The 24,336-nt window shown below is 40.8% G+C and overlaps 1 protein-coding gene across 1 annotated transcript in view; it reads left to right on the forward strand.

Annotated features, from left to right (window-relative positions):
- The first annotated feature begins 7,929 nt into the window (after window positions 1-7,929).
- RGS7BP (regulator of G protein signaling 7 binding protein) overlaps window positions 7,930-24,336 on the forward strand; it is a 93,143-nt gene continuing 76,736 nt past the window's right edge. Inside the window, exons 1-2 of the mRNA XM_039870016.1 lie at window positions 7,930-8,295; window positions 9,159-9,325. Coding sequence (XP_039725950.1) covers window positions 8,131-8,295; window positions 9,159-9,325 — 332 coding nt within the window. The 5' untranslated portion in view covers window positions 7,930-8,130. The remainder of the gene's footprint in view (window positions 8,296-9,158; window positions 9,326-24,336) is intronic.

Raw genomic sequence — 24,336 nt, forward strand, 5'->3', positions numbered from 1 at the left:
AAGGCAGGCTAGAGTTTGGTCAATGGGTACATACATGTCCTATGTACATAGAAGGCAGGAACTGCACTACAGAGCTAGAGTTAGATGCAAATTTCAGAGATAATAGTCATTGAGTTTGGTTATTTCCATGGGAGATTGAAATACATGTTGCTTTTTCACCTTCTAATTTGGATAGTTTAGATTGTTTTTCAGTCAGTCCTGATGTGAAGTAATGGTTTTACCTAAAACTCTCTTAAATTTCTCCCTGTTTCTTACCGGCATAGACAGGTTCCTTCTCCACTTGAAATATTACAATAGCCTGTGAAATGGCTTCACCATCTCTTCATTCCAATGCATCCTACATATCACTGCCAAATTAATTTTCTTAAAGCATCACTGGCCTCTTATTAATTCATTTAAGAAATGGCAGTGGTCCTCTTTTGACCATGGTTTATCCCAACTCCTGTTTTGCTCTGAAAGCTCTAAGTCATATGAACCATGCCATTCTTAGCTAACATTATCTCCCACTCTACACATAACTTGTATCACTGTATGATTCCTCAGAACACTGGAGTCCAGGCTCCAAGTCTGTTCCATCAAAACTATAGGATGTCAGTGGTAGACGTCGGATTAGTCCTTTGGTGTATCAGCTTCCTAATGTGACTTCAAATCATGTACGTTATTGTCACCCAAAGAAAATTGTTAGGTTTTCTTTGTTTCTGGCCTACTATTCTCCTTCCTTTCCTGAACCAAAGGAACCAGGCCATTTATCCTACTCACTCACACCACTTTCACCCTAGCCTCTCTTTCTTCTCTTCAATTCAGGGCAGACTCTTTATGCACGTCACTCTCATGCTTCTGCTCCTGCTATTAGCCAACTCCACAAAAGCTCTCCCCACTCCTCCATCTCTCCAGATTCTACATATACCCACTTCAGGTTGCATTTCTATCTTGTAGACTTTTCTAAGAACCTCAGTCTACAGAGGTCGATCCTGCCACTAAATTCCTCCAGTATATATACAACAGAAAATAACACTAATATATATTTTATTGTTCTTCATTATTTCATGCGTATGTGTTCATCTCCCCCGTGTAAATACCTTAGAAGAATCATATCTTTATTTTTATTGTAGTCTCTCTAGTCTTTAATATAGTGCCTTTTTTATAATAAACACTGAATAAGTACTAGATGATGGACGGATCTGATGTATCCTCTTGTTCACAATTATTCTTTACAAATTAATCAGGATTTTTTTTTGGTAGCGAATAGTAGTAATTTGAATCAATTGACAATTTAAAAAGAATCTGGTTCATCTAACCGAAATTGTAAGTATAGTTTGACTTAAGGCAAAGCTGGATCCACATGCTCAAGTAATATCATTAAGAATCGATCTTTCTACAATTGTATCAAAAGCATAAAATACCTCAGAATAAATTTAATGAAGGAGGTGAAAGATCTGTACACTGAAAACTACAAGACATTAATGAAACAAATTGAAAAAGACATGAATAAATGATATTCTGTGCTCATGTATTGAAAGAATTAATATTGTTTAAATGTCCATACTACCTGAAAAAAACCTGCAGATTCAATGCAATTATACTCAAAATTCTAATGGCATTTTTCAAAAATAGAACAATCAATCCTAAAATTTGTGTGGTACCACAAAAGACAGGGAGGAGTCAAAGCAATCTTAAGAAGAACAAAGGAAGGCATCATGCTTCCCAATTTCAAACTATATTATAAAGCTAGTAATCAAAACAGTAAGATATTGGCATAAAAACAGACACGCAGATCAGTGGAACAGAATAGAGAGTCCAGAAATAGACCCACACAAATATGGTCAATTAACTTATGACAAAACAGCCAAGAGTATACAATAGGACAGTCTCTTCTAAAAGTGGTGCTGGAAAAACTGGACAGCCATGTGCTAAAGAATGAAACTGGACCATTATCCTACACCATAACAAAAATTAACTCAAAATGGATTAAAGATTTGAATGTAAGACCTGAAACCATACAACTCTAGAAGAAAGTAGAGGTTGTAAGCTCCTTGATTTCGGTCTTGACTATGATTTTTTTTAATCTAACACCAAAACAAAAGCAACGAAAGCAAAAATAAGCAAATGGGATGATATCAAACTAAAAAGCTTCTATACAGCAAAGGAAACCATCAACAAAATGAAAAGGCAACCTATGGAATGAGAAAAAATATTTGCAAATCATATACAAGGGGCTAACATTCAAAATATATAAAAACTCATACAATTCAATAGCAAACAGTCAAGCAATCCAATTATAAATAGGCAGAGGATCTAAATAGACATTTTATCCAAAGAAGACACTCAAATGGCCAACATGTACGTGAAAAGGTGCTTAACCTCATTAAACCTCAGGGAAATGCAGATCAAAATAAATCTAAAATCACCTCACACCTGTTAGAATGGCTATTACCAAAAAGACTACAAATAACAAGTACTGGCAAGGACGTAGAGAAAGGGATTGCTTGTGCACTGTCGGTGGAATTGCAAATTGGTGCAGCCACAAAAGAAAATGGTATGGAGGGTCTTCAAAAAATTGAAAAGTAGGACTACCATATGATCTAGCCAGTCCACTTCTGCATTTTTGTTTAAAGAAAACAGAAACACTAACTCAAAGATACACAAGCACACGCATACACATATATACAGAGTGGAATATTATTCAGCCACGAAAAGAATGAAATCTTGCCATTTCAACAACATGGATGGAACTTAAGTGAAATAGAGAGAGAAAGATAAATACTGTATGATCTCATATATATGTGGAATCTAAAAGGAAAAAGGAAAAACTAAGCTCATAGATACAGAAAACAGATTTGTGGTTGCCAGAGGCAGGGGTGAAACAGGTAAAGGAAACCAAAAGGTACAAATTTACAGTTATAAAATAAAAAAGTCGTGGGTATGTAGTGTACAGCATGACAACCATAGCTAATAATACTGTATTGAGTATTTGCAAATTACTAAGAGAATCTTAAAAGTTCTCATCATGAGAAAAAAAATTCTCTATATATGACATATTAATTCGACTGACTGAGATCATTTTGCAATATATACAAATATTGAATGACTATGTTGTACAGCTGACACTAATATTACGTTGTATGTCAGTTGTACCTCAATAAAAATAAAAATTAAAAAAATAAATCAATCTTTCTCTCTCCCTCCATTCTGATTTCCCCTGGGTTGGCTCTCAAGTCATCTGTTGACCATGAGTAACAAAAGCAGCCACCAGAAACTCCAGGCTTTCGTCTTATCACCCTAGCAACCCAATGGAAATAAACTCTCAATATCAGGTTGAAATATATAAAATTGCATTTATGTAGGTCAAAAAATGTTGAATAGTGGCAATTTCATATGTTTCAACCTACTAGGTCCAGAAAAATCCCCAAGGCCCGAAGTCTATTGGTTCAGCTTAGAATACATACCCATTATTAACTAATCATTATTGCCACTAGAATGTAAGTGCTCTCATTGGCCAGGTCTGAGTCATATGCCCGCTCATTAGTCATGTGACAAAAAGTGAGAGTAGACTCATTTCTCAAAGGAAATTTAAGGTGTTATCATCAGAAAAAATGAAGAGAATAGAAACAGAGGAGGCAAAACACCAGGTGCCCACTGTGCATATAAGACTCCAAATGTGGAAATTTACCAGGAAGCTCACTTGCGCACACTCCTTCTAAGACCATATATTTAATTTTGTATTCACATTTTTGGATTCTTTTTCTTTCTTAAAGAAGGGCCCCCAAATTATATAAGCTTCAGGACCAACAAAACCTGGAACTACACCTAATAAAAAAATTCAAAATTGTTTGTAAAATTAATAAATAAGTATTCACAATATATTGTACTTCTTGTTTTTGGTGGAAATAAACCATTTATTAGATAGTTTATTCACTAAATTCTTTACAATAACATAATATCTTTTGACACTAACGAAAAATAACTTGATCATTCCCTTCAGATCTCCCTAACATCTCGGAACTCGTCATCTTAATGTATTTTTCTTTGCCTCTGTCACAGACCGACACAGATGAGGTCTTTTTTTTATTTTTACTTCTTGAACTTTACTCCCAGATGGAAGCTGCCTCCCACTATCTCCTTTCATGAGAGACCAATCCAGTTTGAGACATGCATCTCTGTGTCCTACTGTGGTTCTTTACAGCAGTGGTCCCCAACATTTTTGGCACCAGGGACCAGTGTTCCCATGGGAATCTGATGCCTACTGATCTGAGGTGGAGTTGAGGCGGTGGTGCTAGAGCTGGGGAGCGGCTGCAAACACAGATGAAGCTTTGCTCCCTGGCTGGTTGGCCACTCACCTCCAGCTGTGATGCCTGGTTCCTAACAGGCCACGGACCAGTATCTGGTACTGGTCTGTGGCCCAGGGGTTGGGGACCCTGCTTTATAGCATCAATTTGAAAAAAATTTACCAAGTTACTCACATTCACTCTAAACTAATATTCATATTTTAAAAATTCCAAATCAAAATGAGTTCTCTAAAATTACCATAGAGAGAACATGAACCATAAGGTGGATCTTATATTGGAATGAATCTAGGATAGAACTTGGGTTGAAGCCATATACCTATAGAGGACCCATTATCGGGGTTGTGCCAAAACTGAGTTTGGATAACCAGAAAACATGACTTTGTTGGACTCTCCAACAGCATTTACCCTTCTATTTGGCAGTCAGACAGCCCCAGGAATGTAAATTCATGCTGTTTTGAATGTGGAGGAAGGTGAGGGAACTCAGCCTGCCTGCTGCTATTCTGATTACAGCATTTGTCCCTGGGAGAGACAGATCTGGGTTGGATGCTATTTTTCTCCCCTTTCAGTAAAATGGTTTGGGCTGCTTATCAGGAAAGGCCAAGGGGCATCTACAAATGACAGTTTCTGCTTAATCCCCCAGCAGGTTTCCAAATCTGTAGTCCTTCAGATGCTTACTGGGTTTGACCTATTTATCCCCTCCTTCCACCTCCTGAAAGAAATATGGTATAGAAACAGGGCAGCACAATGGTATTGCTTTTTTTATTTTTATTTTTAATCTCTTTTAATTTGTTGAAATTGTCTCTAGGCAGAAGAAGGGGGGAGTAGAAACCAGATGGTTGTAGCTCGAGTAGAAACCTACTACTGAGGAATTTGAGATACTCAAATCTGGTAACAGTTACTATTTCCCTATAGGGAAAAGAGATAAAATAACAGAGTAATGGCAAAAGATGTCCAGAAGCCTGACCTCCATCCAGTGTCCTGTTTTCTCTATCCTACGTGCACGCACATGTAAAATGCAAACCCTTTTCCTTTAATTTTCCAAAGTACCACCAACCTTGGGCTAGAGCAGACTTTTCTTTAGTCTGGTGCTGGTGCTAGGGTCGTCAGTAGTAACAAAAGGGGCTTCAATTTACAAATGAGTATTACCCACCCTTCCTTAAAGCCCCTTAGCAACCCTATACCCTTCTCCTCAGCATCTCCGCCATTCACTAAATCTCAACGAATCACCCAATGTGTTCCTCAGCCTCTCCTTTCTATACACATGAAGTGGAAAGAAAATCGAAGCTGAAGGAAAGAGGAACAGTTGGAGAATTGGCTAAGAGTTAACCACTTCTATCTTCTTGTATTTGGGGAGATTCAGCCAACAGAAAAGCCCAGATAGTCTCTGGGCCTCTGAAACACCTGGAAAATAGCAGCCCACCAAGGTGGGGGGTGGGAGCTGATGCTTCCCTTCCAGACTCTGTTAGGGAAAACTGACTTCTCAAATCTTTTATGAAGTACTATGCAAATGAAGCGGCTGCTATCCAGCCTATTAGGTTTTTTCCCTCTTCCATCAAATATCTCCAGCTCTCCAACATTAACTAGTTAGCCTACAATTCAATTCTGACATTAACTCCCTAGAGCTAATATCTGAAGACTCCACAGGTTTAAGGGCTCAGTTCCACAAGACTGCCTTTTCTTCACAGACCAATCACAAGTAGAGTCCCCAGGTTACCCACACTTCTATCCGACTTGGCTACAAATTGAGGGGTTCCCACAAACCCTCAATTTTGATAATCCCTCAGATTCGATAATTTGCTAGAACGACTCCAGAATATAGAAAATGCTTTCCTTAGCTATTTATTACAAAGAATAGAACTCAAGAATAGCGAAATGAAAGAGATGCATAGGGCAAGGTGTGGGAAGGGGGACACAGCTTCCATGCTCTCTCCCAGAAGCTCCCCAAACCTCATCAATTAGGGTGTTTTGCGGAGATTTCATTATGGTTTTTCATGACTAAATCAATCTCCAGCCCCTCTCCCCTCCCCAGAAGCTAGGGCGTTGGGCTGAAAGTTCCAGACCGCTAATCAAGGCTTGCTCTTTCTGGTGAGAAGCCCACCCTTATCATCTAGGAAATTCCAAGATTTTTAGAAGCTATGTGCCAGGAACTGGGGACAAAGACTAAATATCTTTCTTATTATACCCCAGTACCCCATTATGTTTACCTGACTTGTAAAAAAAAATTCTAGACACCCTCCTTAGGGTTTTAACCTTTCTGGCTCCAGCTGGTACCCCCTCCCTGAATACTCTCCGTATCCCCTTAAGAGATTGACCAGAAACCTCTGATTTGTTCTTCATTAGTCTTTTCAACACAGAATTAGTTCCCCTATGGCAGACCTCTTTATCTGTCGCCTCCAAATAAATTATTCACAGGAACAAGCATTCTCAGAGTCTTGGAACTGAATATCCACTCTACCTCTCTTTCTCCCAGAAGACTCTAAGGCTGGAAGTGGTAAGGGTGGACTTAAATGGTCCAGGAACTCACTCTCACCCCCTTTCACACAGGCATCCTTTCAATTTTTGGGGGGTGGGGTACCTTCTTTGACCTCTGGGTCATTGATGTCCCATAAAGGAGAAGAGGGTCATTTTGAGTGAACAGGGAGGCCTATTGGCTCTTACTTGTTTAAGTCTCCACTGGGAAACTCAGAGCTGGGGATCTTGAGATGCTGGAACGCAAAACCAAGAACTTTACTAATTAATATAGGATGAGATTTTGACTGATGGCCTCTGTGCATTTTGCCGCACTGGCTTCCAGTTTCCCTCCTCACACACAGTGAAGAAAGACGAAAGCACAACAACAAAATCTCAGGGAAACAAAGCTTTCCTCCTATGTTAGCAAAAGATCTTTTGAAGCAAAAACCTCACTCCCTCCTAGGTTTGGGCTTTGATAATCTGTGGCCCCAGGCAGTCTCCGATAGTGAAGGCCTCAAGGCCACACTGGTTGATTTGAAATCCCTGTTTAGGTCCCAGCATGTGACAATGTGCTCCGCTCTGATGACACTTTTCGTTTCTAATAATAGAGCAGATGAAGTAATATTGCAATTGATGTTCCCGGGTATTTGATTGGATAAGTGCATAAACTATGGAGGGGAAAGGGGGTTGTATGGATGGATCACATTAGTATTCCGGCCCTATCAATGTGCTGAGACGTGAACAACGTCAGCCGGACCGATTCCCTGCGTCTGCCAGTCCCGCCACAGATTCATTTGGGATCCTCGAACAGACAAGCCCATAGAGACGAGGGATCAAGGCAGCCGATTAGAGCCAATTGCCTGCTTCGGGGACTGTCAGCCCTTCCAGGCCTGGCAACGGGGAGGGAGGGGAAAGACGAACCTAGCACCGCTGCGGGAAGACACTGAAGCAAGAGCGACACTCGTCCCCCGCCTTCTGCCCCGCCACCTTGCAGCACAGGTTTTGAAAGCTGCTTCCCCATCTGAATGGAAACTCAGAACCGCCGGGCGGCGCGTTCCTTCTGGCCCAGCCTTGCAATCCATGTCGAGGGGAAGGTGGTGCGAGCCCACACCAGCGCCCAGCTCCCGGGACAGGGCCAGCAATGCTGCTGAGCAGAACTTGACCGAGCCCCTTCCTCACTGCTAGTTGAAGCGATGCTGCACGGCACAGCTAGAGCTTCTCCGGCTCTCCTTCAAGCTGAAGGTTACCCACCCGTACAGCCAGCCCCAACCCTGTGAGTGCCGCGCCTTGGGTCCTCGCTCCGGCTGCTTGGCGGCGGCGCGCAGGGCAACCACCGGGCCGCCCGCGCCGGGGCGCACTGCACCAGCGGCTTCGGCTTGGTGGATGTGTATGCATGAGTTCTGCACCGAATGGGCGCAAAAAGCGCCCCAGCCGGTCCACCCGCTCCTCGATCTTTCAGATCAGCAAGTCCCAGCTGCAGAGCGGGGAGTGGGAACGCAGGGGCAGCGGCTCCGAGAGCGCCCACAAAACCCAAAGAGCCCTGGACGACTGCAAGATGGTAGGTGAAAACTGCGCTTTTTTTTTTTTCTAGAGAGGAGGTGGGGGAATCGTGTATGTTAATCGTTGGCCTGAGTTCCAGCCACTCCCCTACCCTCAGCTCCTCCATGCCGATCGTGTGCACATGCACTATTTTTAAATCTGCAGTTCTCCAGATTCGGGGTGATGCCCAGGTCATAATGGCCCCACAAAGAAGTGCCACGGCAAGGGTCTTGGGATCGGCAGCTATCAGTCGTGCCTCTACCCCCTCTGAGAACGGTGGATGCGAAAGACACGGTGAACTGGCTTGCTCACCGGGAGGGAAGGGATGAGGAGGTGGGGGTGCTGCTCGGTGGGGAAACGGTAGCAAACAAACCCAAACAGAGCGCACGGGGCGCTGCGGAGGGAACGAAGGTTCCAGCGCAGAGACTGTGCGGTTCTGCGGCCCCGCAGGAGATGAATGTTTTGCCCATTACAACCTACCTTTGGCCTTTATCTTCACGCAACTTCAAATCCATATCCTAGCTGTAACAGAGGGGCGCATTCTATGGGAGAGTTCCCAGCATCTCTTTCTAGTGGCCTGGGAGTGGCAATGATAACGCTCCAAATATGTTCTTGTTCTTCACAAACTGAGTCTGAACGGGTGGGGGTGAGTAGGTCTGGAAACAGAGCTTCCATGCATGACCAAACTTACCAATGAAAAATAAACACTTGCCTTGGACAAAGATTTTACCATCTTTGTGCCTTAATCTTTTAAACAATTTGTAAAAGCTGGAGATGGAGGAGAGTGGACACCCAGGTGTTAGTGATAGCCCCTGTTTATGTACACCAAAATAGGAAATTTTCTGATAAGTGTTTTATGAAAGAAACTCCCTTCTTTTCCAGCTTGTCCAAGAGTTCAACACACAAGTGGCCCTGTACCGAGAGTTGGTCATTTCTATTGGGGACGTCTCGGTCAGCTGCCCCTCACTCCGGGCAGAAATGCACAAGACAAGAACCAAAGGCTGTGAAATGGCCCGTCAGGCACACCAAAAACTTGCTGCCATCTCAGGGTAGGAGACTTTTGGCATTATTTGGTAATTTATATACAGGATGCATGCATGCTGGCAGATATTTATGATGGCCAAGGCCTCAGAGATGAACTCTGCATATCTGATGTTTTAACCATTCGCCCTGAAGTTAGGATTCTCTAGAGAGCTATAAACAAACTATAGGCCTAATCGGAATCAAGGGTAGTATAATGCTTGTCTATATATTGAAGATTTAGGTCACTAAGTGATTTTTCTAAAAAAAAAAAAAATTAACTTTTAATAGGTTGGCCACAATTTGGAATTTAAAGCTCAATATTTTTTTCACAGAATGTTTGGACATCAAACCGAACTTAAGTCATCGTGCCTATTTTGTCATCTGCTCCTAAACATCTACTGCACAAAAGCCCTGTGTAGTAAAGAGAAATCTTTGGTAAATCCCAGATTTGCTAAACTATTTATACCACGAGATAAATTCCTATGATACCATTTAAAATAAAATCCCTAAAATAAAGTCTTAGATATAAATTACTCTCTTTACTGTAGCATATAAAAAGGAAGTTGTATTTTTGTTGTTTGAAATTTCTTGGGCCTTATGGGGGGATATAATTGACATAAAACATTATATTAGTTTCAGGTATATAACAATGATTTGATATTTATATATACCGCAAAATGATCACCACAGGAAGTCTACTGAACATCTATGTCTGTACAAAGTTAGTTTTTTTCTTGTGATAACTTTTAATATTTACCCTTAGCAACTTTCAAATATGTAATCTGATATTATTAACTGTGGTTGTCATACTGCAGATTACATCCGAAAGGGAAGTTTTAGCATAAGAAAACTTTTTAAAGGTTGGGAAAATTCACAAATCTAAGTAAACCTAAGCTGTTTATGCCCCTCCCCCAAAGTATTTTTATTACATTTTTGGATTCCCAAGCTTATTTTAGGTGATATTATAGTAAATGAAAACTTCTCTCCTGGGACTCCACTTTTTCCTGATCTCTCAATATTGGGAGAACAGTTAGTCACGGATTTTGTCAATAGGTCCTATTTTCAGATAATTACATACAGAAAGGAAAGAGGAATTTTTATACAAATACATTAAGTGTTTGATTCAGTTTGAATATAGCCTTTATCTGTTTATCTGTGTAAAAATGGCTTTATAACAATAGAAGTGCAAGTTAGTCAGACTCGATACTGTTGCAGAATGATCACTTGCAGAAATTATAACTAATTTACCTATTTGAAAGAATCAGTCTTTGCCATCTTTAATGCCAATAATACATATAGTGATTATTGTCGGGATACAAAGATTTGAAAGCCATATGTTGCCTTTCTTAAGAACTACTTTACATTTGACCATAGGCTTTTTATATTATGAAAATAGATTCCCTGTGCTAATCTCCTTGAAGTGAGAGAAAAATAAAAATTACAAATCTATTTTATTATTAGAAATACTGAGAAGCCTTATCCTTTTCTGTTTTAACAGTTATACTGTACTTAACAGGAAGTGAATCTAGGAGGTAGAGAGGAATTAAATGTTTCAGAAATTGGGAGAAGAAATGCAGCTGTGATATAACCCTGAACCCTGACAAGAAGGGAGGAAAAACAATCAAAAACACAAAGGAGAATAGTGATGGATTTAAAATGATAGAGGAAACAATGATTCAGAAGGAAAAACGGGTTTAGAACAGATAATTTTATGCTCAGGGCTAAGGAGTAGCATCTTTGTAAACTGTGTCCAAGAGTTTCCTATAAGGTTATAGCCAGGATCCCTTTAAGTTGGAACTAAAATTGCTGACATGTTCTAATCAGAGAAGGTGGACTGGAGAAATAAACGAGTTCGATTTAGCCTATTTTGCTACACATGTAAAATTCAGGTTCTTCTAAATGTTTAGGAAACAAAGAGCCTGAAACTAAGTTAGCTGAGTTATGAGGATTTGAATTAGAAAATTTTGACATACTCAGGTGTGTGTAGTACTGCCCTCCTGTTCACATGTTATCTGAGGGTTGATGTTATTGGAGGCAGTTTTATTAGAATTAGTGGGAAACTGTTGTTCTTAGAGCCTTGCAAAGGTAAGGCCAACTCTACAAAATGTTCTAAGATAGAATTTTAAACATTATTCTCCTTAAAGTAATAATTGAATACAGTTTAACCTTTTTTCTAAAAACTGACAGCAATATAATTGAAGGAAATCCCGTTAGCTCCTCACTGTCTGGGCCCCATTAATGAAGGATGTAATTCCCCTTGGTAGAATTCTGTTCCTGATTCTGCTAGTTATGTGGGCTCTCACTTCCACATTGATGTGCAGGCTGGTAGGGAGACTGTAGGATTTATTTTAAAATTTGAAGCAGGGTTAAGGAAAGCAAAAGTTGTTGGGGAATGTGTAGTGAGAAAGATTGGATTTCTTGAGAGTCTATTATTTGCTAGCACAATCCAGCTAATTCATAGAATAATCCTCTGAGGGAGAGATTATCTTTATCCTACAAATAGGTCTCAGAGAGGTTAAGGAACTTGCCCAAAGTCACACACCTAAAAAGTGGCACAATTTTGCTTTAGCCCTATGTTTGCTTGCTTCTGAAATCCATGCTCTTTCTTCTATATAATACTGCCATTCAGAAAGATATTCTATAAAAAAGAACGAAGTACTGAGACATGCTAACATATGGATAAACCTCAAAAAAAGTATGCTATATGTAAGAAGCCAGTCACAAAATACCACATGTTATATGATTTCATTTACATGAAATGCTCAGAGAAAGCAAATCTGTAAGAAATAGAAAGTAGATTAGTCGTTGCCTAGGGCTGGGGGTGGGAACAGAGAGTGATTGCAAATGAGCTTGAGGGATCTTTTTGGATGATGGAAATGTTCAAAATTAAATTGTGATGGTTGTGCAACTGTAGATTTACTAAAAATCATTGAATTGTACTAATAAAGTATGTGAATTTTATGGTATGTACAGTATACCTCAATAAGTGTTTTCTTAAAAAGATATGATCACCATCACCATAATTGACACTTGCCCGATGTAGTATTTGTTCTTTTCTACACATGTAGCATTTAGTAAAAGCAATATGAGCTATAAGGGATAGGGAAAAATAAAACTTGGCACTCCATGCATTCATCAAAATGCCTGTCTGATAGCTAGCATCTAAGCACCAGTGTTTGCTCTGTGTAGGAATACAGGTAGGGGAAAGAAGTAAATAAATTCACTAATTTCTTAACAACACAAACTACTCATTTCTCATCTAACATCTGGCTTTGAGGCCAGAAGGAGACAGGGTTTAAGGTGGAGAGGGTAAAAAGAGGATGAGTCAGGATAAATAGGAAGAGAAAAAACAATGCTTTCAAATTAACAAACCGCAGATGGCTCCAGCCTTTGTGTTCCTAACCAATTGAAACCCTCAAGGACTAGTGACCACAAAAGAGGAAAACTCTGTTTTTCACTGACTGGCTATGGATTAGAAGGTCATTTTCATACACACGATCAAAACACTTTCTCAAATTATGTTTAGATCAACAGAAGTTCGGACACGGCCTTTTCTTTCAAAGGCATCTGATGTTTTCTGTTCTGAGCCAACCAGGTGACTCTGAAGTCTCCTCTGACTTGCTTGATTTACCACGGTTATTGTACCTTTACAATGTTGATCCTCTCCTAGATATTAAAGCTAAGAGGGCTTTAAATATCACTTGGTAGAGTGGTCCCCAAACTTGTTTTAGCAGCAGAATCCCCCCTTCAATAAACGCAGAAAGCCAGATTTATAAGGACAGTCAAAGTGGCATTGCTTGGTACTGCTTGTTTGTGTGTGTGTGTGTGTGTGTGTGTGTGTGTGTGCACGCCGCGCACATGCAAAGGTAGGTGGCTATCTGGACCTTGTCTCCATAGACTTCTTTCCTGTAATGACTTCTGAGAACTTGGGAGAATCCCTAGGACCCCATGGCACAGAAAGTACTGATCTAGCACAATTACCTTGTTTGTATTTGAGGAGTCTGAGATTTAGAGGATTTAGATGACTTTAGAGGCAACTTGGGCAAGTATATGTGAACATTTTGCAGTCAGGCCTGGACTAGATACTGTCTTTTGTGACCTTGATGGAATTATATTTAACTCTAAACCTCAGTTTGCTCACCTATAAACTAGGTGCCATGTTCACTCATGTAGTAGTTGAGAGGATTAAGGGAGCCACATATGTGATGCCCGGCCTACCTATGGCACTCTGCCAGTCCGAGGCTGCCCTACGACTAGAACCCAGGTCTCTCACTTCCTGGTCTAGTGTCAACCACACCACCTCCTGAAAATGAAGAGAGAGCACAGCACACACACCAGCTATGGGTGACTCAGAGGAACCAATATCCCTCAACAAACCCCGAGAGTTTATGCTATAGCTGGTAAACTAGGAGTTCTTTTCCTATACCGCTCCTGTGGCGTCTGTTGCACTGGATCTTTACACCACTACCTTCTGTTAGTAGCTGCTGACAAGAGGGAAAGTGAATTAAATATGATATGTGAGAGGCAGCATATATTGTGATGGGAAAGATCACTGACCGTAAATCGATTAGACCTGGATAAAATCCTGGCTTTACCGCTTACTGGGGATACTTGTATATTGATATATAAATTGCTTCACAGGGTGATATGGTATAGTGGTTAAGCACATAGACTTTGGAGCTAAATTGCCAGTGTTCAAATCTCAGCCTTACCATTCACAAAATAGTGTGACCTTGGGCAAAGATATTATCTTTCCTAAGTTTTCTAATCAGCAAAATGGTAAATAATAGGACCAAATCATATGGTATTATGAGGACTAAGTTAACATCCACCAAGTATTTAAAAGACTGCCTAGCAAACAGTAAATGCTATTAAGTTCAAGTTAGTGTTAATGTAATTACTAATAAAATTAAAATTCAGGTGATTAAGATACGTTTATATAAAAATATAGCCATCAAATACTTTTCAAATATTTTGGCTGGAATAAATTTTTGCTTACCTTAGTTTCTTACATCACACTGTGATGAATTTTCTATGTTGAAGTTTTCCAGATGGTTATCAAAAGTCCTCTTCTTTAATGCCTTAAAAATAGTATAAAGTGAGGATTCAAAAATAGTTAAGTTTAGAAATATTTTCTTTGTAAATTAGCCTAGAGTCATCATAAATCATATAATATTTATAAAATCTTTTGGCCTAGTTCTGGTATAGGCTGTGTGACGCTGGCAAAGCCTGTTAAATTTTCTGTACATCTCAATGAGAGGGTTGTATTTGAATTCCAGTGTTCTACGTTAATTCACGTAGAATCACAAACTTTGTTTACAGAACTGAGCTGTGAAAACACAAGTGCTGTGAAGTTTGAAGATTGAATTCCAGAAATAATTTGTCAAGCTGTGAACAAACTATGATCATAAGAATCTTAATTTCCTAATAGCTTTCTGGAACAGTATAATGAATATCCTAGAGATCTCCACCCTCAGATATCAGGTTTTTCCTTCCAGAAATTATTTTCCTGACCAGCCATGCTTGTGTTTCTCTCCTTTTCTCCTTCCATCTCTCCTCATATTCCTTCTTCTATTTATCTATTTTTGGAGAAGGGGGCCTGTTTTAGTTTTGTTTGATTCCTGTTTCACTTTTCTGCTCTATTTTTTTCCAGTCTCAATTCTGGCTGGTTCTTGTCCATTCCCTATTCTGTTTACTCGGAAGCTGACATGTGGGGGAGGGAGTAGAGAACCGCAGCCTAGTCAGTAATGCTCCCTTTCAATACTTTGGCTGAGACAGCAGCAATTATGTGTGGTGGCAGAGTACCGAAGAAGTGCTCGGTGACCATGGAGGCAGCTCTTTCAGCTTTCTTTGATCCACATGCTGGAAGATGCCTTAAGTGTTACTAAAAGAGGCCTGGGCTGGCAGGCATGCCAAGCCACCCTCTCTGTCCTTTGTTTTCTCTTCCTTTACAGGTGTTTTTGCTTTTAAATTTTTAACTCTCACTAGTCAGATAGTGAAAGGTGAGTCATATCTGCACCAAAATAATATGCTATCCATCAGACATAACAACGGGAGAACAATTCTGTATTAGTTTGCTAGGGCTACCGTAATAAAGTATGACAAACTGGGTGGCTTAAACAAAAGAAATTTCTTTTTCCAAAGTTCTGGAGGCAAGAAGTCGAAGATCAAGGCATAGACAGGGTTTGTTCCTTCTGGGGGCTGGGAGGAAGGATCTGTTCTCCTCCAGCTTCTGGTGGTCTGCCGGCCATCCTTGACTTGTTGAAGCACCTCTGCCTTCATCTTCGCGTGTCCCTCTCCCTGTGTATGTATGTCTGTGTCCACATTTTCCTTTATACGGACATCAGTCATATATTGGATTTAGGGGCCTACTCCCTCGAGTATGACTTCATGCTAACTTAATTATACTTGCGATGACCTATTTCCAAATAAGGTCACATTCTTAGGTACTGGGGAATAGGACTTCAACATGTAAAATTGGGAGGTAGGGGCAGACATAATTCAACCTATAGCAAATTGACCCATCTGCAGTAGAATACAGTTTGGGGTGTTTTGCTCAATGGGGATGGAGTTTTGCCAAAATCCACATACTGTCTCAACACTTTCACACGAAAACTTTCCAGTGCCCAGTGTTTTATCATTTGCAAAACTGTAGCTCATACTGGTGGGGAGGGGAGTTTGACCATGGAATAGACTGCTTTTTATATGAAATGGATGTGTTCACAAAAGTACCGAGCCCCCAATATGGTTAGCACTTTGCTCTCATCAATTTAATTACTAGTATTTGAAAGTGGAACAAAAATCCAACTGCAGAAGAGAATTCTAGGGGAGTGAGAGAGGCACCTGACAGTCCACGTGTAGGGCTTTCTCTTCATCAAGTGTACACGAGAGAACTGAGCAGGTGGTGGTCCCTCGGAGTACTAATACTGTTGCTGTAGGACCATCAGCATAGTCTGGAGCAAGTGACAAAGTACTAACCCACACCAGATTAAAGAAGAGTGCCATCATAGCAACGACACTAAACACGATGGAATCTGGACAAGTGCTTTCCCATTGCTTGTTGTACTTTAGCCTAAAAATGTTTTGAATGGATCTAATGATGTTCACCTTGTTAGAGCCTTCTTAATAGGTTTTCCAATTAGAGGGAAAATTAGATTCTAAAATGAACTTTAGGAAAATTTATCAATTTACTATTTATGCTGTGAAGTACAAGAGAGTGAGGCTGTGTTTCATTTATGTTTGCACCCTGAGTGGAAAACTCAGTGAGGACATGTGCATCTTGTGTGTTCATTAAGTTTACTTGGTATTTTAAAAACTATTCTTAAAAGAAACTGTGTCTTGACACAGACTTTAGTAAGAATTGAGAAATTAGGCTATATTTTATGAAATTTTATTACATTTGATGGTTATTTTTTTCTGGTTTGTAACTGTAAAGCCATTATGTTGGTTTTTAAACAACGGACGACTTGAAGAGCACACCTAAGATCTATTTGTGAGGCATACAGTTTCACTATGACAACAAATCAGGGAGGCAGTGTGTATTTTACTTATAAAGTGGTTATGTTTAACTGATGTTACTTGATTAAATATCACCCTATTGTCGGTCTTCTTGGTGGCTTTATATTGAATAGTTAAATAACCATTTTCCATTGAGGTTACCTTTTTAAAACCATTCTATAAACTTTTAGCCCTTAACTGTTTGTTTTTGCCTTAACTAAAAAATATATATATACATAAAGCACAGCACCAGAGCAATAATTATACTCAGTCATTTATTTCCTCTACTCTACATGACTCAAAATTTAAAAACTCGTGAAAAACATTTAATTGCTTTTCTAAATACATATATTATATATGCAAACAAATACTAAAATCTGTGAAATAAACTTTTGTTAGGCTGAAACGTCTGAGCCTTTAAATAGAAGAGCTGATGTAGCAAATAAAGGTTTTCCATCTAATGGGAAACTATAGACATCATCAGGTTAGCAAAAATCGACATTCGCAGCTGTATGTATATAGTAAACTAATCATCTAAAGGGGGAAGTACATAGTAACCCAGAAGTCAAATGCCCAGTGTATTCTTCAGACACTAAGAATAAGTATCTTAAAGTCTCCCTCAGCCCTGACTGTCAATTACCATGTCCAGTAGTGTTTTATCTTTTTCAGTGTTGATGGTCTTTCTCCTTTTCCCCAATTTCTCTGGCCACTCAGTTCAGAATCCTGTCCCCACAGGCCATCAACTACTATAGTGACTCCCAGTTGATCTCTTTACTGTTAATCTCTCACCTCTTTTCATTTATTCACTAGATCCAGTCTAATACTAAAATTCTCCTCTGATCCTATCACTGCTTTAAACTTCCAAAGATTCCTCATTGTCTAAAGCATTGTTTCTTCAAATGTGATTCCTGGATTGCTTGTTTCTGAATCACCCTCAGCCCTAAGGAACCAAAATCTCTAGGGAGTGAGGCCTGGAAATCCAAAATTTTAATAAGTACCACCCAGGAGATTCTTGAACATGCTAAATTTGAGGCCTGTCAGCCTGAGGCAGTGATTCTCAACCTGGGCTGCACAGTGGAACCATTTGGGAAGCTTAGAAAAATGACTGATGTTTGAATTCCATCCTGAGTTGCTGATCTAAATGATCTGGGAGGCAGCCTGTGCCTTTGGATATTTTTTAAAGCTCCCCAAGTAAGCATCTGTATCAAAATGGATATTTGGCTACATTCAACAAAAAGTCAAAGCAGTAGTTGGCTTAAAGACACCAAGGTTTCTTCCCTCACAGAAAAGCAGCCCTAGAATGGGCAATTTAGAAGTCATATGGTGATTCCACAAAATCATCTGATCCGATGGTATTCGGAGGTGGGATGTTTGGGAGGTTCTTAAACCCTGAGGGTGGAATCCTGTGAATAGGATTACTGCTTTATGAAAGAGGCCCCTGAGAGCTCCCTAGCCCCTTCCACCATGTGAGGATGCAGGGAGAAGCTTCCAGCTATAAAGCGGGAAGAGGGCTCTCACCAAGCACAACCACGCTGGTGCCTCGATCTTAGATTTCATAGACTCCAGAACTGTGAACAGTACATTTCTGTTTAAATGCCACCCAGTTCATGGCATTTTGTTTTAGCACTCAAATGGACTAAGTCAAAAAGAAACAAGCAGAAGAGAGAATGTTTCAGATAGTGATGAATGCAGTGAAGGAAATAAAATAGCATGATATTATTAAAGAATGATGGATGTAGTGTGGGTAGTTATTTTCAGATAAGGTATTCAGAAAGGCCCCTCTGAGAAGGTGACATTCTAACTTGATATCTGACTTTGAGAAGGGACCAGTTATGTAATGATCTGCAAGGAAAGCATTTCAGGCAGAGGAAATAGCAAATGAAAAAGGTCCTAAGGTGAATCGACCTTGGCATGTCTAAGGAAAAGACTAGATTATCACTTTGGAATTGTCTTCATTTGCAAGTAACATAGGCCAGATTTCAGTGACTTAATTAAACACATAAGGGTTTTTCTCACATAATTAAAAACCCGGGGGTAGTGATAGCAAGCACTGGTTCATGATTGGAAGATATCAAGACTGAGATTTCTGCAGTGCTCGAGGCCCTTTTCTCAGGGTCACAAGATTGCTGCTTCAACTCTAGAAATTGTGTCCATATTCCAGGCAAGAAGGAAAGATAGAGCAAAGGGCAAAGACAAACCAATTAAGTGTGTCCCTTTTTCAAAGGGCTTTCTCCGAAGCCTCACATGGCAACTTCCATGAACATCTAGTTGGCCAGGACCATGTCATGTGGCTTTCCTGGCTACACATTTTATGATCTGATTTACATACATCTCTCCATACTAACTGTCTATTGAAAACAAAAATGTCCCCCAATATGTAAGCCAAAGTGATGCTTCCTGAGGCATCCTTAGCAAGACTCCAGAGAGAGCCAGGGTAGGGAGCTTGGAGAAGTGAGGAAAAGGGTGCTGGGATGGGGAGAAAAATGTACAAGGAGATCCCTCAGCATCTACCTCTTTTCCTGCCCACTTCCTTGTTGGTTTGTTTGTTCATTCGTTTATTCATTAAACATCGAATACCTACTGTGGCCCAGACACTGTGTTAGGCCTTGGAAGTATAAAGATAAATAAAACACAGCCCCTGCCCTTGAGGAGCAGCGTATCATGTAGCATCTGTGCAGGGACAGACATGTCATTAAATCGTTGCAAAACAGTGTGATCGATGCTGCAATAGAAATATGTAGATGACATTGTAGAGACATAAAGGAAGTGACAATTAGCTCTGCTTGAGTGGGTATAGCCAGGAAAGGAGACTTCATAAAGGTCATGCTGCCACTTGTACTGAGCTTTGAAGCACATGTAGCAATGTCCTTTCTCTTCTATTTGTGTGGTCTTGGGTCTCCTACAATGAGAAAATCTTGGAAGACACTATTTGTCTTGAATTAAGGAGAAACAGAAATGGGAGTTAAAATGTGTGGAGAACCAATTTATATGTTGTACCGTTTGCACACATTACTTCATGATTAATTAAGTTCATCTGAAATAATATTTACTTAGAACTCAGTGAGATAATGCTTTAAAGTTTTATGTTTGCTAATAAATGCATTTACCTGCAAGTAACAGAGACTAGCCTCTAGTGACCTAATCACAGAGCCAACAACATAGGTAGGTGGGAGCTGGGATTATTTCATTGGTTTAAGCATGTCAGTACTATTGTTCTTGTGATTCTTTTGACTCTTCTCTTATGGCTCCAAGGTGGTCCCTAAAGCAAATGTGGGGCCACGGTTGTCTTGTGATTCTTGATGAGGCATGATTGGAGGCTTTCCAGAGCACCCAGAATGCTAGATATTCTTAAAATCTCCACTTTGTAGTAAATTTAAGTTCAGAAAGTTGAGATATTTAGTCGAATATTTGGTGAGGCTGGGGTTTGAACACTGGCCTGTCTGGTGCCAGAGTCTTTACTCTTGAAACTATGCTGAACTGTTTTCTCAGAGAGCCCTTTTCTTGCTTGGAGAGGCCCTAGGATTAGCCTGCCTGCTCTCCTTCCCTTCTGTGGCCATGAACTATTATCTCCACTCAGTCTCTCTCCTCCCCCTGGACACACTTCAGGACAAGGACCTCTTCAGCTGGCACACAGCCTATTTGAGGGGTTTTAAGGTTTCCTCAGCTAATAAGAGAAAAACAGGTGAGAAGGAAAAAGATAACAAAATTATGGCCTGACTGAAGCTGCCAGTACAATGTGAACTGATCTTAGCTCTGCACTTCTCTCTGAACACTTCTCTCTGGGTTCCAAATCTTTCAGACTTTCTTCCTCTGTACTATGTTTACTCAAATTGCTCCATTCTTGGTCACCTTCCTTCTTGTTTGCCCACCCCTGCAAGTACTAGAAATGACCCATGTCAGATCTGACTTTGATCCAAGTCCAGGTAGGGTGAATTCTTGGTTTCAAGAACCAACCCACTCTCCCCAGTAGAGGACATTTGAGGAGTGGGACATCCAATTACCATAGCGACATTGCCTACCCAGTACCACTCCAGGACATCAATGAGTACAAGAGTTAAAAGAGAAATGGAAGTAGGGTAAGGAATGGTACCAAGTGGTGATGGAGCTCAAAGGATAGACAGCCGCCCACTCGGGTGATGGGAACACTCAAGAAAGTTACACTGAGGCTGTGTGAAAAGATGAGAATGTCTCATAGGGACAAAACTGGAAATCCCATGGTGGGGGAGGGGGACAATTTAGATGACACCCACCTGCCCTAGGGTGGGCCATCTGCTTTATTCAGTCTGCCAATTCAAATGCTAATCTCTTACAGACGCACCCAGAAATGTTTAACCAGATACCTGGGGTTCCTGTGGCCCAGTCGAATTGATACATGAAATTAACCATTACACTGGGTCCGGTCCCTTGACCACAGCAGATGGCTGAAGGTCTTAAAATTCAAAATTCTCAGAGTGTAACTGTGGGGCAGGCGATCACCTGTGGACATTTGAGAAGCCTCCTCTCTCTGCACAGCGAGAGGGGAGAGTTGAGGAAGCCCCTCCCAGGGGTCAGGAATATTTCACCGTTAGGAATCAGGATGTCATTCACCCCTCCCTGGGAGTAACTACATGGGGGACAACAAGATTTAAAGAAGATTGCTGTGCCTTCCAAACTGGGTGGCTCCCAGGAACATTTTTCACCCCATGAAGTCATGTTTTCTAACTGTCTGAAGTTTGAGCTCGAGTGGCTGCATCTGTTTGAGTACTACACCATCACTGAATAATGAGGAAGGAGACTGCTCAGATTATTTTAGGCCACAGCACGCACCATCATGCAAAAATCACTCGGCAAATGTTCTTTCCATAAAACAAGGCTTATCAACTGTTTTTATATTCATAGATTCAATCTTTTGTTTTCTGAGGATGAAATATGTTTTAAGCTACCACGTCTGTTCAGACTGGGTGTAGCTTTACATTATTCTCTAAATTTTAGTATTAGGTTATTTATTGTACAGGCACCAGTATAGATCTGGTGTGAAATGTGAAGTGAGTTCATATATCTGTTTAGGTGTAATCTTTGCAAAAGAAATGTCATCACAATTCATTCTGGAAAAGTCTTGCTTTAATGAGCTTCAGCATTATAAAGGCATTCTCCAACTTCTGAGAAGGAAATTCTGTGGGATATGAGGGGGAAAGAGGCAAGAAAGGAGAATGATCCAGCTGGAAAAGAAGGAAAATGGGGAAAGAGAATCTAATTTGGGAACTGTGCTGATGAAGGAGTTGGTACTGCCAAAAGATAAAGGAACGAAGTTGAAGGGGAAATACAGGGGAACATGCAGTCATAACTCAGGGTTGAGTGGTGGCGGCAGTGTGTGATTCAAGGTCTCCAAGTTCAGGTCCATCAGGGGCCCAGAGAGGCAATGTGAAAACGCGAAGCAGATGAGGTGGGGTGGTGGGGAGCGGGGGAGTATACACTTGTGGATCTGAACCTGGCGGCTGCCACTCAGGCTTCACGGACTGCCGATTCTCATGTGGAAATGTAGGCCAAATATGCCATATTTGTGGCTTATTTTTAAGAGAATTCATAAATTCATGTTTGTGTGTGAAATATGATTTTTCAATGTTGGCCAATAGAAAAAGTTCGCTGACCAAAAGTGTCCCTTAGCCATTATTAGTGGCTACTGTGTTAATTATCACCTGCTTGCTTGCTCTGAATATTTGCAGATTGTTGGATGTGAACAATAAGAGAAATGCCATGAAGTCTTATTTTGTTTTACCTTCTTAATTTCTTTGTTGCTTTCAGAATGGCACATAGTGGACTGTTAAAACTCATCAATACCTATCGCCTTTTAAAAAAAACACACATATAGAAAAGGGGAAACATATTTTGCCCTCGAATAGTTAAGGCCAAACCACTTAATTAGCCTTATGAACATGTTAAAATTTCTGGAATTGAACCTAAGACATTTCTTCTCAATATTCAATGTGGTCCTATTCCAGACTCAAGATTTAATGCAGCCCAGTGGATCGTCAATTTCTCCTCCCTCAAACATTTGAGACTACAGCTACTGGGGCCCATAGTCCTTCCTGTAGAATAATACAGGGTGGCCTCATGCTCCCTACCATTGCAGGGATTCTTTGGACCTATAACTTCAGAGCTAAAGTGGGTGTTATACATTATTCCTTAACTTCTTGGTGCCTTAGAGGGACCTGAGAGGTACTCTTACCCTTTGCTGAGTAAATAGAACTCACTATCACTATGGATAACTAGTGCTTTATAGGATGCAAGGTGCTTCCACAAATATTATGTCCCTTAATCCTTCTACACCTTTTTGCACTGGGAATTATTTTCTCTCTATATGAAGAAACTGAAGCTCTGAGAGGGGAACTGTCTTGACTTTGGCAACATAGTCTGGGAGGGACACAGGTGAGAGGAGAAGCCAGATCTCTTGCTTTCCAGTCCATGGCCCTGTCTGCTGCTCCGCAGGTACCACTCTCCATCATCCTATTATTTGTCTTTAAGGAATTTCTGGATAATCAGAGCTGACGTGATGAAGATACTTCTCTCCTGTGAAGGGACATGCATCTCCTCCATTTATACTCTCTCATTTACCTTCCTGTTGGTGTTGGATGTATTACACAGATCTGAGGAATCCAGATCATAGGAGGGACAGCAGGGAGTTCCCAGGAGCAAATCCACCATAAGAAGGAGTCTGGCACCCAGGCTCTGGGATGGAAGCTGTGGGAATGAACTGAAAGCTGAATCACTAAGTGCTAGAGCTTTGCAGTCCAATTAACTTTGCTTCCAGATGCTTCTCCAAGTAAATAGAGATACAGCAAGCAGTCTTTTTCTCTCAGTCTTTGACCTGAAGGATGGTGGGAAAGCTCCACTTTCGTCAGCCTCAGGGTATAATTTCCAGCTCCACTGCAGCCAGGAAGAGGCATTGACAGTGATGGTCAAGTTCTAGTCTGATTGGCATCTCTGTGGGACAGTTGGGGCCTGAGGCTGCAGAGGCTCAGGCCAACTTACTCTGACAGTGAGCAACTAAGGGACTGTTTAGATACCTGCTGGTATTTTGCACAAATACCACCCCAGGGTTCTTGGAGATGCTGGGGGAAGTGGCTGCCACGAATCAGGTGGGGCTCAGAGCCTCTAAGAGCTGAGGGCTAATGCTAAAGAGCTGTGTAGCTGTGAGTACAGGTGGAGAAAAGCCCAAGACACAGATTTCCCTCAAGCTGTAGCTCCTCCTGTGCTTCCTCCAGCCCTTCCCCCGTACCAGCTCTAAAGCAAACATTCAAAGCTTGCAAACCTGAGTACTTATGAGAATAAGCACTTCTCTTTCAACTTGCAAGACAAAATACCCCATGAAAATTGACTAAGAAGTCACCAGAGTAACATACTTGGGTGCTGTTTGCCCAAGAAAGAATGGCGGCAGGATGTTCCAAGCTCCCGCTTTAACTTGCAGAAGGGAATGCTGATAGGATCCCAGGACACCCCTCTGTGTGGTCTTGATTCCAAAAGCCCCATGGTGTAGAGCAGTGTTCCTAACCCTGCTGCATGT

The sequence above is a fragment of the Pteropus medius genome, unplaced genomic scaffold (genome assembly GCF_902729225.1).
Source record: "Pteropus medius unplaced genomic scaffold, Ma_sr-lr_union100, whole genome shotgun sequence".
Lineage (NCBI taxonomy): Eukaryota > Metazoa > Chordata > Mammalia > Chiroptera > Pteropodidae > Pteropus > Pteropus medius.